Genomic DNA, 15,246 nt, shown 5'->3' with positions numbered 1-15,246 from the left:
CCATGTCCCTATAGATGCAGACCCACAGTAGGCACAGTAGAGACTTCTCTACACAACTTTAGGTGTGGAGACTGAGGTATCCACACCTGAGTTGATGTATAAGGTGACAGTATGTAGCTATATAGGATCCTCTTGAGTGATTCTTAATATCTTTATGTTGGTTCATCCCTGATCAATCCACATTGAGTGGGGAAACGCGTTGGAGTGTAGGCACAGTCTGTGGCAGCTCTCTCTAGTCATCTCCCCCGTGCAGCCTGTGAGGAGCGATCACAGCACCGTTTGGAAGCAGGAACACTGCCGAGGACACACCACTTCCGTGTTCGTGATGTTAGAGCCAGGAGGACGCTGCATCAACCAGGACGCTGGTCGCCGGAGACAAGAACCCGTGGAGCAGAGCGGAGACCTATGTTAACTAACAGGGGTCTGCAACCTACAAGCGGGGACATTTCCTCTTCTCAAAGACCAACTACAAGTCAGGCGGTTACTGTGAGAGTCCGGTACCAGTGCATCTGAAACTGATAACTCATGCAGGAGGAGAGGAACAAGGAGAGTATGCCTTTTTATATCTTTACTGTGAGAGTGCACAGTTTTTATATGTAATTTGGAATATGCTCTATAAAAGTATCTTGTTATAGTTTGCGCCCTCTATTTTTGTTCTTTTTGAGGCTCTAGAATTGCGATTTTCTCCCAAAATCCTCATGCCAGGAAAAGTTGGTATGGGACTGGGGAGAAGCTGCTGCTGAAAAGGTGGCGAGAGAGGACTTAGAAGAAAAATAAATGCTTTTTTCCTGCATCGGATTGATGCCGGGAGACTCCGGAGCTGATAACCATTAATATCAGCACCGGAGACCCCCGGCATGAATCCCATGCTATAAAAATGCATTTACAGGCAACTTCATTACCTTAGCGGCTAACCGCTAAAGTAATGAAGGGGTTAACTACCAGTGCCATCTTTATTGTGAGTAGAGGGGGTGGGTGAAGGTGGTATTTGGCCCTTTGTGGGTGTTTAGGCCTGTTGCGGGTGGAGTTAACCCCTTCATTACCTTAGCGTTTAATACAGCTCCCTTAAAGTGATGTCACATCCTTTTTAACTAATGTGACATATCACATGGTATAGGAACCAATGGGATTGTCTTCAATCCCATTGGCTGTAAAACCATGTGATATGAGACGTGTTTCTAAGGATGTGACATACCTCCCTTGGAGATGACGTCACAGCCTTAAAAAAAAAAAAAGGCGTGCACATGATACAGCGTCCAATCGGATTGGTGCTGTATCATCTGACCCTAATGTGTGACATCACAGGCCCTATATAAGGCCTGATCCATCTCATTTTAGCTCAAGAGGACGTTGAGACAACATCCGTTGTGGATTTAACATGGGGTTTTGGATTGAAATAAAGAAAATTAAAGAAAAGAAGAAAATAATGACAGATGAAGATAGAAGAAGGTGAAAGAAGATCAAAGAGAGAAGATTTTTTTTACTTGATGCAGATCTTCAAGGAGGATGGAGACGGATTGCGGGTGATGACGTTGAGAGCTTCCTGATATGCCGGGATTCGGAGGGTGAAGACTTCTAAAGCTAAGTAAAATATTGAATGTATGTAAATGTCTTTTTTTTCAGGTTTTTTATTGTATTTATTTCTTTTTATGTTTTTGATTGCCCATTGACTGCTAATGTATTAATCTGTGCCCCTTTCGGGTACAGATAAATACAGTGACAGGCAATGCATTTTTTAGCAAATGTTTGTTTTGAATTGATTGTTATTTTTTCTATTTCTGTTTATTGTTTTGATTAAATTGTTTGGAATTTGGATGGCTTGTTTTTAGTACATTTTAGGGTTGGTTAGCGTTTTAAATTAATTAATAGTTTTGTTGGCTAGTGGTTTTATTTATTTAATTGATTTGTTGGCTAGTGCTTTTATTGCTTGATTTGGTCGGATAGCTGTTTATTTAATTGTATTCTTATATTTTGGAATAACATAATTTTAATTATTTTGCTGTTTTTGTGATAGATACATTTTATTGATGTGTACTATTAGGCTTCTTAGTTCTTTTATTATTGGGGTGTTTAGGTGCTTGTGTATTTCTTTTATTATTGTGTATTTTTGGCCTTAATGATTTTTATTAGGTTGACCATTGGGTGTTATAGTGGCTTATCATGCCCATATTATATGGGTATGATATACCACTGTGCCAATCAATGGGTAGAGGGTGGGTATGGTGGAGCCGGGGTGGGTGTTTAGGCCTCCCGGGTGGGAAGCGGGGGACGGGTGTTAACCTCTTAATTTCTATAGCGGTTATTAATATCAAAGGTGATTAAGGGGTTAGGGACCATTAGATTGTATTTTTTATTATATCCTTCCCTGCCTTTTCTTCAGCTTCGTCTTCATTCTCTGCATTCTGTCTGGATGTCCCTGGAGCTTGATTATCCTTCAAAAAAGATGGACTCCACATCACTGTAACAATTATTTTTTCATGTGCACACCTTACAGTATATACCATTATGGAAAGCTCCACAGTGCAACGCGACTTTAACATGCTTTTGCTCTCAGCAGGTGACAATAGAGACGCTGTAATTATTACAAATTTGTCCTTGGTTCAGTTTATTGCTGACTTCACCATGTTTACTGTCTGGCACTACCCAATTCGCATTTTTACTCCAGCAGAGGGATCGGTAGAAGGTGGGGTATAAAGGAAGTACCACAGGCCCCATGGGTCTGTGGGAACGGGCATGAAGGGGCATTCCGCCCCGATACGTTCACCCCCTCATCCCTACAGATTAATCGTGCTTTCTGTTGCATTATACTACCCAGAGTGTCCTTTGTCCTTTCCTCACCGTCTTTCCCCCCTTTCCCTCCTTCACCTTGTGTGTTCCCTTCCCCACCGCACCCAACCCCTCTCACTGCTAACCATTATGTCGCTTTGTATATACACATTGTCTAGTGTTGTTTGCAATGCACAGGCTGTAAGGCATCTCTCTTTTTTTGATATAAAATATATTTCTTTATTCTTTGGCATAAACCCGTTGTTGTACTGTCTTTTATTTTGAGTGCTGGGAATCTCCCCCCCCCCCCTTTTCCGTGACTTTAACAATGTTGCAGTTACTATGGGACCATGTATGGTGATGTGGGAGGATACATCACACGTGATCATCCGTATTAACTCTATAATGTTTAACCCTATAGCGTTTCCATGCACAAGTACAGTAACTCATGAATGATATTTACCTTGTAGGTAAAGCAACTGCACTGATCTCACCTCTTGTAATAAATATTTCTTATGTAACTACCACTCTGGGTTTTTGAGTATTGGGCCAAACAAAGGTGTGAGGTTGTATAGGATGTTAAGATGATGGTTCTTACTGTAGCACCCTTTGTCTTTTTTCTTCTTTGTTTGCACCTATATTCCACTGTAAACATTGTTAGCCAAAGTCAAATACTGTGTCATTAAGGGGATAAGTCCTCTAATCAATGCAGATTAATTGGTCACACATACTGGGGCTGTCTCCCCTCCCCCGTACACACCCAATAGTGAGACAAGTTAATGTTTCAGAGATACTGTATTTACCATAGTTAATAGTGTTTTAATGTCCACAAAGCACAGGAGCGGATCTTTTATTTTAGATTATGCATGATGGAGTGGTTGGGTTGGAGGGTGTTTTGGTGTATACTGAAGTAAGTAAACAAGGAAATCTTTCACATGTGTACAGAAATGCATGCGTACACAACTGTTCCACCAGCCGTGACACACACACATGCGTTCCATGGTGTAACGCTTACAGTACGTGCAGGGCAAAAAGCACGCAAAGTACGGAGGCATGTCCCTGAAACGCACAGACAGTACAGTGTGCGTTTCACATAAGAACAAGTGTGTTTTGTTTTGTTTTTAAAGAAAGCAGTGTGAATGATACAGTATAGTCAATTTTATTGTTCAAAAAGGTTCTAACAGTGTAACAGATTTTGTCGTGCCCCTTAAGAAACGTTGCATGATCTTAGAGTGAATCCTATAACAGCCACAGAACATTACAAATATTTGTGTGTAAAAACATATTAGTATTAAAATATTATTATTTGTACTGTTAAGTACTTGTGCTGTTCAATAGCCTCATCGCGGTCATCGACAAAGACATTCACTGTGCCATCTGGCGGACGTATACTGTACTGAAATTGCAATTCAAATAATATTTTTTAAAAACCCGCTAATCGACAGATGTCAATTCATAGGCTTCCCGTGGCGAACAGTCTTCCTGCATGATGACTCATGCACCTTGCCCTGGTACCAGCAAGTCTTGCTACATGTGTACGTGTAACATAAAAATCTCAAATAACAAGTTTTATACATTTCATGCAGGCACACATAACCCAGGGAACATTCTTGCACCACCTCAAGAACAAAACTGCATCATTTTGATACAGTACTTGTCCCCCAGGTCTCCTGCTCTTTTCTCCCTTTCCCTTCTTGTGTTGATAGGTTGCCTGTAACCTGCAATTTTTTTACACGGGTCCAAGAATTGCGTGTAACTATTATTTTCTATAAGTATTATTTCTGATGTGTACAGGCATACCCGAGTTTAAGGACACTCACTTTAAGTACACTCGCGAGTAAGGACATATCATCCAATAGGCAAATGGCAGCTCACGCATGCGCCTGTCAGCACGTCCTGAACAGCAATACCGGCTTCCAACCTGTACCGAAGCTGTGCACAAGCGGAGAGACTATAGAGCCTGTTACAAATGTGTTATTTACATCAGTTATGCACGTATATGACGATTGCAGTACAGTACATGTACAGTATCAATAAGTGGAAAAAAAATGTAGTGCTTCACTTTATTTACATTTTCGCTTTACATACATGCTCCGGTCCCATTGCGTACGTTAAAGCGGGGTATGCCTGTATTATATTTACTCGTTTTCATTCTTTGGAAAATGCTTTTACTTTATCACAAACTCCTATAGTGCCAGCTTACATACTTATATTAGCAGTGCCACTACTTACTTACTTTTAGAGACATTGCAGAGTCAATGATGGATCTGCATCAACAAATGATAGCTTGACCTCTGACCTCTTCAAACTTGACCTCTAACCTCTTCAGCTATTGTATCTGCAATTTTCCACTGAGTGGATCTGTATCAAAGAACCCCAGTAAATAGCCAGCAGCATTAAAGTGATCATATGTAATCACAAACAAAGTAAGGTGAGATGCTACACAAAATATAAATTAGTGAAAGGACGTCGGTTGCATGTACTTTCTACTTGTGTGGGCTTGAACTTGGGTATTGTTTTGAGAACAGGCTTCTTCATTCTCTTCACCTATCCATTAGTATTTTTATAAAGTAGTGGCAGAGCAGAGAAACCAGTCTGCACTAAATATGACACCAAGCGAAAGCAGAGAGTTTCTGTTCAGATGTCCACACTTATAAGAGTGATTCTGCATTCCTCCTTTTATACTCCTCACCTCCTACGCTCCTATTACCATCTACGTGGTACATGTTGAAACCTTTCCCACAGCTCTTGGACCTCATCATTTTTGTGACGGTAAGATAGACAGGAACACATAGCAGACAGATAGAGGGAAATGAGCACATTCACATGGAGTGGAAGGAAGGGAAAACAAGGAGAGGAACCTCACGGGAAGAACAGAAGAGGAACACATCTATTACAGGTAGTGGTAACTTTCATTGAACATAAACAATATACAGTATGTAAAATAAAGGAAATGGCATGGTGCAGTGGTTAAGGGGTTGCGCTTGAATAAAGAAGCACGTGTGTTCAATTCCTACCTACCCACTTACATTTTATGTGACCTTTGACAAGAACATTATCTCTAGATGCACAGACGAGATAAAGATCACAATGTATCTTTTAAGGTTAATAAAACATGCGTGAGGTAAAAAAACAGCTTGTATGTAACTTCATTAATTGACAACTTTAAACTTTAAAATTGCACATCCTCACATTCTTGGTAGTAGTATCATTTACACAATAAAAGTAGGAAACAATAAGACATACCACTGATGTAAGTGCCATCTGAAAGCTGTAGATTCGTGCAAGGCCAAAGTCTGCTAATTTTATCTGTCCATTGCTGGTGACAAGAATGTTTTGAGGCTTCAGGTCTCGATGCACCACTCTGTGCGAATGAAGGAAATCCAGTCCTTGGAGAAGCTGAAACATCATGTCCTAAATGGACACAACAAATCAGTCATTACCAACAATGGCCACAACACAGTAGTCAGTTGTTCAGCTTTTTTACTCTCATAAGAAAGATCTAAATTCAAGACCGAGTATTTAAAAAGGACTTTCAATTGCAATTTACATCTGTGAATAAATAATAAGTGTTGGTTAAAAAATACAAGCCTTGAGCACCAAACATTATGAATGGAGATAAGTTAGGTTAAAAGGTATAAAATCAAGACACGTGTCGATTTTACCTTGAATTTTATCTGTTTGCAAACAAGGCACACCCTTCTCTCTTATCCATTTATGGGCGGTCAATGGCTGAACATAATACATTACATATTTCTAGAAGTAATGGTGTATCTGAAGGTACATTTCAGCAGCTGTCTCGTATGTAATGTCAGGTTTTTGTTTAAAATCTAATAACCTGAAATACAAGTGAAGATACTTGTTTAGTTACGTTCTCTTGTTGCTTACAAACTATTTGTATGGGTGCTATATTGTGGCACTAATGAGTTGCCATTCTGTTAGTCTATACAAAACTAATTACAAATTCTTCCACACACAACCCCTGCAAGCTCAGACCCCAAACGGAGCGGTACTAGGATTGTGACATCATGTATATAACTAAAGAGAAAGAGCCGCAATGATACATCCAATGTGATAAATTATATAGTTAAATACTTATCTGTTGATTTAATTAAATTCTTTGGCCAAAGCATTTTTAAGCCTGGAACCTAGGCAAGGTGTACACTTTTACAGGTCCTAACACTACCTGCAAACGCTCTCTTTAAGAATACTTCTTATCCCAGGACATACTTGAAAACGAGAGGTAACTCTCAACGTATTACTTCCTGGTAAAACATTTTATAAATAAATAAATAAATAAAATCCAAAAAATCTCAACCTGCCACCTACACATGTAGTCTGACTTAGTATCCTCCCGACTGAGGTTTGCCAAGACCCCAGCAAACCGCGGTTGCTGGCGGTAATGACGTGGCTACATCTTCTCCCAATCCACTGAAAATGGATTCCTTTTTTTTCTTGACCATGGTGTAGGGGAACATGAATTGCCGCATCTCTCAAGCCAACAAGTTCTAGTAGGTAAGAAATGCATATGCCCCCCGACCAGACAGACCTCTGCCGCACTCTTCTGGCATGGTTCCTTCACTGCTGTGACAAAATATTTCATCAGGAATAATGAAATCCCACAACTTTGCAAACTCATAACTCAGTATCTCAAGCCAGGTGGGTCAGTACTACCTTTTTATCAAACCCAAGAAGAATACAACATGTTTATGTCTCAAGCTTGTTTAGCTCTCTGTTTTTCCAACTAACTTGACTCTAACATTTCCAGCATGCATTGGGGTATCAACTTATTTTACATCAGTTCTGAATGCTTTTGGAGCTGGTAACTTGGTGAGCGAGAGACCTGATACATACATTATACTTGTATATTAAGTTCTATGTCTCTGTCCACCCGGATACATAATTTTTTTTCCTCCAGCATCAAAATACACTGCTACATCAGTGGTGGGGCACCTTCCTCTGATTTAGAATCGGTGTCAAATATAATACACCTAACTAACAAGATTCTCACATTTTATATTGATGCAATTTTGTTTCCCTTGTCTTTAAATACTTTTTAAAAGCTTGATACATATTACTTCATGGTGTCACATTTCCCCTTGGTGCTTCTCCTTTGCTAGCCCACATCCATCTGATAACTACTGTTCCCAACTTTAACTCTGCACTCTCCACTTGCCCGGCCACTTCTGATCTGTAGTTTATTTCATCTGAAATATTCCTCCTCCTGGCTTTGTTTAAAGTCATTAATACAAGTGTGTATGTCATGCCTGCACTAAAGGCTACAGAATGTCCCATGTGTGTGCTGCTATTTACCTGTTGCTTTTATACTGACCATAACCATTGGCACTACTTGTAGCATTATCTCCATTAAAAAAAAAGGTTTTTACTGGATGACTTTGCCATCTGTAATTATATATATATCTCACTTATTACTAACAGGTTTCTATTTGAAAATGGCTGGAGTATTCCTCAGGGAGCCTGGATATCATAGAATAGACTTTGCCAGCGAGTAGTGACTCTGAAACATAGCAAATAGCTTCCAGTAGCAAAACATGTAGAGAAAACACCCATGCTTCAATGAATCCACCAAGACTGAAGGAAGCTGAATATAGCATTTTTCTAACCGGTACTTTTGAGGGATTACAATGTGGCAGATGTTGATAACTATCTGTGGGCAGCAGGAAAGGTACGTTACTGCTTCCCTGCAGCTGTCTTTGGATAGCAGCTAATTGTCTCCACTTATTTAACCTCAGAGATAATGTCTGGAAAAGCCCAAACGACTCAGGCAAACTTTTTTTTTTTTAACGGTCATTTCCTCTCTGGTGTAACTTGCATGACAGCATGTGACAAGCAGAAATTAATGGGGACACTGCTGTGCCAATAGCGTTGAATAGCTTTGACACTGGCTGCAGGCTGCCTGCTTGGCCACCCAGCCAAGACCTCACATGAAACATGGCCAGGGGCCCACAGTACTATTCACTGACAAGCCAGCTGGTTGCTGATTAGAGAGATAAAACAATGCCATGCAGTCAGAGAGGAAAAGGTTTAGCAACTGCTCCAAAGTAAAGTTGTTTTAACCCCTGTGCAGATAGAGAAGACTCTTTATTGTTACTTTGGCCCCTTTAAATAAAACGTATAATATAAAGCAATAAGTATGACTAAAATCTTCCAAATGTCTAAAGTGTCTTCTACTTAGAGGCCTAAACAATAATCGCAAACCACTAATAATAACAGCTCCTGACTTCCTGTAAAACTGCGAAACACCAGGAGGAAGCGTTCCTGGGAGGAAGTCCTCCTTTGTTGGCACGGTGTCCCAATCATGGACATGGCACATCTATATGTGTGGGGGGTGGGGGGGTCACACTATATTTTCCAGGGAAAGCCAGCTTTAGGGACTCGAAAAGAACTAATTTGCCACAAACATGGTTTGTGTAAGGTGAGCTGCCACTTACACCTTCAGGCCGTTCAGATACATGCAAAATGTGATGGGGTGATGGGGTGAGTGTTGGCCGTTTTTTTTATGTGGATTAAATAGACGTTTTTTTCTGCTTTCTGTGGAAGAACTGGTTCATGTTTTAGTTGTGCGCCGATTTCTAAACCACTCTGTGTACTTTTAGCTGTTTTTGCTGGCGACATGCTTAAGTGGAGATTTATACACTACAAATCTGCGGCTTCATTCAGGCATGGGAAAACTATAGCCATGGTGTAGGATTTTCATCACCTTACCGTGCCCGGCCACATCATAGATAAGCCCCTATATTGCATTTTTCTTTACATTTGTGGCAAATCCACGCATCACGGAGACACGCCTGAATATCTCTTTTTATTTTCCCATGCAGCAAGCTAACCTTTTATATGCTAAGAAAGGATCCATGGGAGAGATTCACTAAAGTCACTTGTGGGTTAGCACGGGGCTGCTCAACTCCAGCCCTCAAACACCCCCAGCAGGTCAGGTTTACAGGGTATCCCAGCTTCAGCACAGGTGGCTCAATCAGAGGCCTGTGCTGAAGCAGGGACTGATTGAGCTACCTGTGCTGCTGCAGGCATATCCTCAAAATCTGACCTGGCTGAGGACTGGAGTTGAGCACCCCTGGGTTAGCACACACGACCCAACGCTAACGGCAATGGCTGTAGAGGGACATGTTGTGCATCAGCATAACGTTGTTCTGTCCTTGACAGTTGTGGCTATATTCGTTAGTACAGTACTCCTCTAGGTATTATAAAGAATGACACGTTTTGGGAATGTTACCCTTCCAAACACTCTAACGGACTGTGTACAATATTTATTTATTTATAAAATATTTTTACCAGGAAGTAATACATTTAGAGTTACCTATCGTTTTCAAGTATGTCCTGGGCACAGAGTAAAACAAATAATACATGGTTACAAATACAGTTACATAAATGAACAGGGTATACATTATATACAAGATATTGCGTGCACAGTTAAAGAAAATATATATTATGAGCGTATGAAACAGTTACAGACCAGATTAAAATGTGAGACAGCCTTAGATTTGAAAGAACTTAAACTGGTGGTGGATGTGAGGGTCTCTGGTAGGTTGTTCCAGTTTTGGGGTGCACGGTAGGAGAAGGAGGAACGTCCGGATACTTTGTTGAGCCTTGGGACCATGAACAGTCTTTTGGAGTCTGATCTCAGATGATAAGTGCTGCAAGTGGTAGGGGTGAGGAGCTTGTTCAGGTAGCTGGGTAGCTTGCCCATGAAGAATTTAAAGGCAAGACAGGAAAGGTGAACTTTGCGCCTAGACTCTAGTGTTGACCAATCTAGTTCTTTGAGCATTTCGCAGTGATGTGTGTTGTAGTTGCATTGGAGAACAAAACGACAAATTGAATTGTAGAGGGTGTCAAGTTTGCTAAGGTGGGTTTGAGGAGCCGAGCCATATACTATGTCTCCATAGTCAATAATTGGCATTAGCATCTGTTGTGCGATACGCTTTCTGACCAGGAGACTTAGGGAGGATTTGTTCCTGTAAAGTAGCCCTAATTTGGCATAGGTCTTGGTTGTCAGGGTATCAATGTGCATCCCGAATGTTAAGTGGGAGTCAAACCATAAGCCCAGGTATTTAAAACTAGTGACAGGTGTTAGGGTGGTGTTAGCGTTGGTTCTAATCAGGAGCTCAGTCACTGGGAGCTTTACAAATTTAGTCTTGGTCCCAAATACCATTGTTACAGTCTTGTCAGTGTTTAAAAACAGTTTGTTTTGGGAAATCCAATTTTCGAGTCTCAAAAAGTCAGACTGAAGTATGTGTTGAAGGTCAGAGAGGCTATGGCTGTGTGCATATAGGATTGTGTCATCTGCATACATGTGTATTGAGGCTTCCTTACAAGCTGTGGGAAGATCATTAATGAATACTGAGAAGAGTAGGGGCCCCAGAACAGAGCCTTGCGGGACACCACAGGTGATATCCAGGGGGTTGGAGTTAGAGCCTGAGATGGACACATGTTGGGATCTTCCTGATAGGTAGGACTGAAACCAGTTTAAAGCATGCTTCCCTATTCCAGAGCTCTGGAGTTTGTTAAGCAGGATAGCATAATCAAGTGTGTCAAAAGCCTTTGCAAAATCTAGGAATACTGCACCAGTGAGTTGTCCCCGTTCCATTCCACACTGGATTTCATTGCAAACTTTTAGCAGGGTAGTTACGGTGGAGTGTTTGGGACAAAACCCAGATTGGAATTGGCTAGGGAAATTTGTCTTGGTATAGAAATCGCTTATGGCACCATATTTGAAAATAGCAGCCCATGAAAACATATGTATGTAAGTGTGCCCAATGTTCCATTCAGATGCCATTCATATGACTCTCTGAGACATTTCAACATGAAATCAAACATGTATTACAGTATTTAGTTTGAATCTTGTCTATATCTAAAAAACAAAATTAACAGCAAAGTGACTAACATGAAAAGAGAATACTTCACTCAAACGGTTTCTTATTTTAGGACACCAATTTCTCCTTATCTGTCCATAGAGGTGACGTCACATCACATGGGACCGTAAGGAACACTTATTTTCGGACTAGTTTTACAGTAGTATCACTTGTGGAGGAGCGTTTTAGCGCCTAATCAGGAGCTTTCTATCTGCAGGACATACTGCAATAGGCAACTTAGCTTTTCCTAACTATCTCCATTCCCTACGGCAAGGGTGCGCAAAGTGGGGGGCGCGACCCCCAGGGGAGACGCGAGATTTTTAGGTGGGAGGGGGGGTGGGAGGGGCGCAGCTAATACAGAAGCCCTGTGCTTCCCCCGAAAGCATTTAAAATAAATGCCGGGGATTGCGTGAGGCCTCTGTAACTTTTACTTCCCTTCCCTTCCCAGCGACGAGTCTCCATGGCGACCCGCTGTCAAATGACACCGCGGGGTCATGCAACCACATGTTGCCATGGCAACGTGACGTCACACGACCCCGAAGCCGTACAGGGAGGGGGGTGCGAGCCGGAGGGTAAAGGGGACGGGGGGCGCATGTAGGAAACTTTGCACACCCTGCCCTACAGGGATCTCCTAAAATCTCAATTCTCTTCACCTTTATGGACAGATAAACACAGTGATTACATTTATATTGCTATTATAGATCTCTCAGTGTAGTAATAAAGAATCATTTCAAGGGGTTGTTACTATTGAGTAAAGCCTTCCATTGAGACACAATTACAGTGTATTAGACCAAAAAGCAACATTGTTTGGTGGAAATAGATCAACATAGAGAAGAAGACATACAATATAAGGCGATTGTTAAATTAAGTGGCATTTTACGCTACACTGTGATTTGGGGGAATCTAAGATAGAGAACTAGTTAACTAAACCTGATAAACAAGCAATTCAGTTATTATTTTAAATTACCTTGCTTATTTTGCCAACATTGTATATAAATACGGCTGTATAATGCTTGTATTCTTTGACTACCAAGGTCTACCCTCTAGCTTGGTTATACATTTTAAAGTATTTCTAAAAGGTACACTTTAATTTGCATCAGCAAGATCATTGTACTAAAATAGAAAATTACTAGTTAATTATTCTCTATAACTACAGGTAGTCCTCGTTATCTAACGCTTCACTTTACGAATGGCATATCCAACGCTTTACAATGCCTCCCTACGGGTTGTTTTTGATGCCGGAATGCGTTATCCAACGCTCACCGCCACTGATCAACATGGGACTCACATTACAACGAAGACAGAAATAGACAGCACTCACAATAGCATACCTGACATTTAAATTGGTGCCGCGTGGAAACAAGGAGGAACCCTATTTCCTCCACAACAATAGATACAAAAAATTGTTCCCAGCACTCATAAAAGACAAAGTAAAATGGACATAAACCTGTTTTCTCCCTTTTCCCCTTACATATATTTCTTCTATATTGTTCCATATCCCTTGGTGGTATATGTTCTATTTTTCATTAAACTATTTTGGCTTATATCCATTTTCCTCTGTCTGTTATGAGGGCTGGGAACAATTTTTTGTATCACTTTACAACGGTTTCACTATCCAACGCTACTTCCAGAACGGATCCCGTTGGATAACCGAGGACTGCCTGTACTGCTATTATCACAACATCACTGTATTTATTTATGTATTTATACTTTCACAATTGTTTGGATTGCGCTATATGTAAAGGGGATGACTTTTTCTTCTCTTAGTTCTACATATTAAAATAAAAGCACGTTTAAAGTAGCTTTCCCATTTGCGGTGGTGTGTGGGGCGGGGGGTGGGGGGGGGAGAATCCCACTGCTTGCACCTCCTAATATGAACATGACATGCAACTCAGAAGCAGCCTCTGCAGAGCAGGCGGTTTGGAGGGGGAGATGTGATGTAAACAAATGAGCAGCACTAGTTGACATACAGAAATGTCAACCATTGTGATCTTGTAAAAAGAGATTATTGTATACAATGAATTTACAGGAGATCATTAAAATAACTAAATTACCAAACTGGTTTATTCAGCGGGCTTATACGAATTGCAGACTGCAAAACTTTCTCCTGAGTTTCTATCCCAATATTGTACTTCCAAATTCTGCTCAGCAATTATGGAACCATAATTATGACACGTGGTCATACATAATTATCCCATCCCAATGGTTTGGAAAGTCAATGTTATTGTGTTAATTAGTTTTTATAAATAAGTTACAATAATAGGGAGTTACCTATGTGGATAATTATACTGGGAGACCATTACATGAAGTCTATTACCGGTAACTGCCACATTTGTCAAGATCAATATACAGTATGTACAGTAATTTATCACTAAATTGATGGCATTTCAAATATGTCTTCAAATTCGTACCATGAATGTATCAGGCTACTTTGTATACATTTTACCCAATGCACATGTTATAATGGGCCATTACTTCTTTTATAATTTGCAAAAAAGTAAGGAATTTAATTGTCAAGTTATGTACACTTGCCGTAAAATGAAGTTTTCTCTCAAGACACAATTTGGAGCCTCAAAAATATACCTAATTTTGTTACTGGGTGTTAAGAACCCAAGAATTAAAATAGTGTCATCATTCATGTGTGTAATAATAATGTTTTGTGAAACCTTACATGTAAATAGATACATGTAATTTAGCATTTGTGGCAAACACCTTCGTTGAGATTCTTATTATTACATTCTTGATCATGTATTTACCATTCTTCAGTTGACATACTTTGTTGTTTTTATTTTCATTAGTGCATTATTAAAAGTTATACATTAGAAACTAACATTGATGACAGGAAGAAAAGCTGTCTTCTTCCTTTAAATTCAACAAGCAAATCCTATAATGATGTTGGTTCCTTGCAGCTTCCACTGGAATCCAGGTCTCCTTTCCAAAGTAAAAATTCAAACTTTACAGTTTGAAAAACAATGCCAAACATTGTTTACTGGGGTTGTCTGAGAGCATTGTGCACACAACGAGTGATACTGCAATACCCAGATTTGGCTGAAGTCCCTATTCCGGAAATCTGACATTACAAACTTGTAATAGAGGCTGTCATGCTATCAGGAAACATGACCAAACCGTAAGAAGATAAGAAAGAATACTAATCATATTATCTGAAATAAATTACTTGAACCAACTCAATGTGCTTCTCAATCATTTTGAGGAAATTAAAACGTTAAATGCAAAAAGCAGCGGAGAAAAAAAAAATGACGTTGGTGATTTCCTTGACATACTGTATGGCTCGAAGTGGCCCATATACAACATGTAATTCTTTCATTATTATTTGACAAACAGTAAAGTACTTAAGATGCACAGAAGGTATATATACAGTAATAGTTGTAAATTACAATGAAATCATTATATAAATTATGGATTAGAAAAGCAAACCACCAAGCTGTTCCTTTAATCTGATTGGACCATATGTTATGATTAATGAAATAAATCAATAATCAAAATGTTAACAAAATGTTTAGAATGAAATGATTACTGACTGGTTCATCTTAAAGTTGCTAGTTAATGAGCCATTGTACCCTTCTGAGAGAAGCGC

The 15,246-nt window shown here is 40.0% G+C and overlaps 1 protein-coding gene across 3 annotated transcripts in view; it reads right to left on the bottom strand.

The window, feature by feature from the left end:
• CDK6 (cyclin dependent kinase 6) overlaps nucleotides 1–15,246 on the bottom strand; it is a 285,631-nt gene that overhangs the window by 174,366 nt on the left and 96,019 nt on the right. For all 3 annotated transcript variants that reach the window (XM_075587347.1, XM_075587345.1, XM_075587346.1), the window contains exon 4: nucleotides 6,013–6,180. In XM_075587347.1, coding sequence (XP_075443462.1) covers nucleotides 6,013–6,180 — 168 coding nt within the window. The remainder of the gene's footprint in view (nucleotides 1–6,012; nucleotides 6,181–15,246) is intronic.

The sequence above is a fragment of the Ascaphus truei genome, chromosome 2, assembly GCF_040206685.1.
Source record: "Ascaphus truei isolate aAscTru1 chromosome 2, aAscTru1.hap1, whole genome shotgun sequence".
Lineage (NCBI taxonomy): Eukaryota > Metazoa > Chordata > Amphibia > Anura > Ascaphidae > Ascaphus > Ascaphus truei.
Note: the sequence above shows the minus strand (reverse complement) of the source record. Positions and strands in the feature narration are given on the sequence as shown.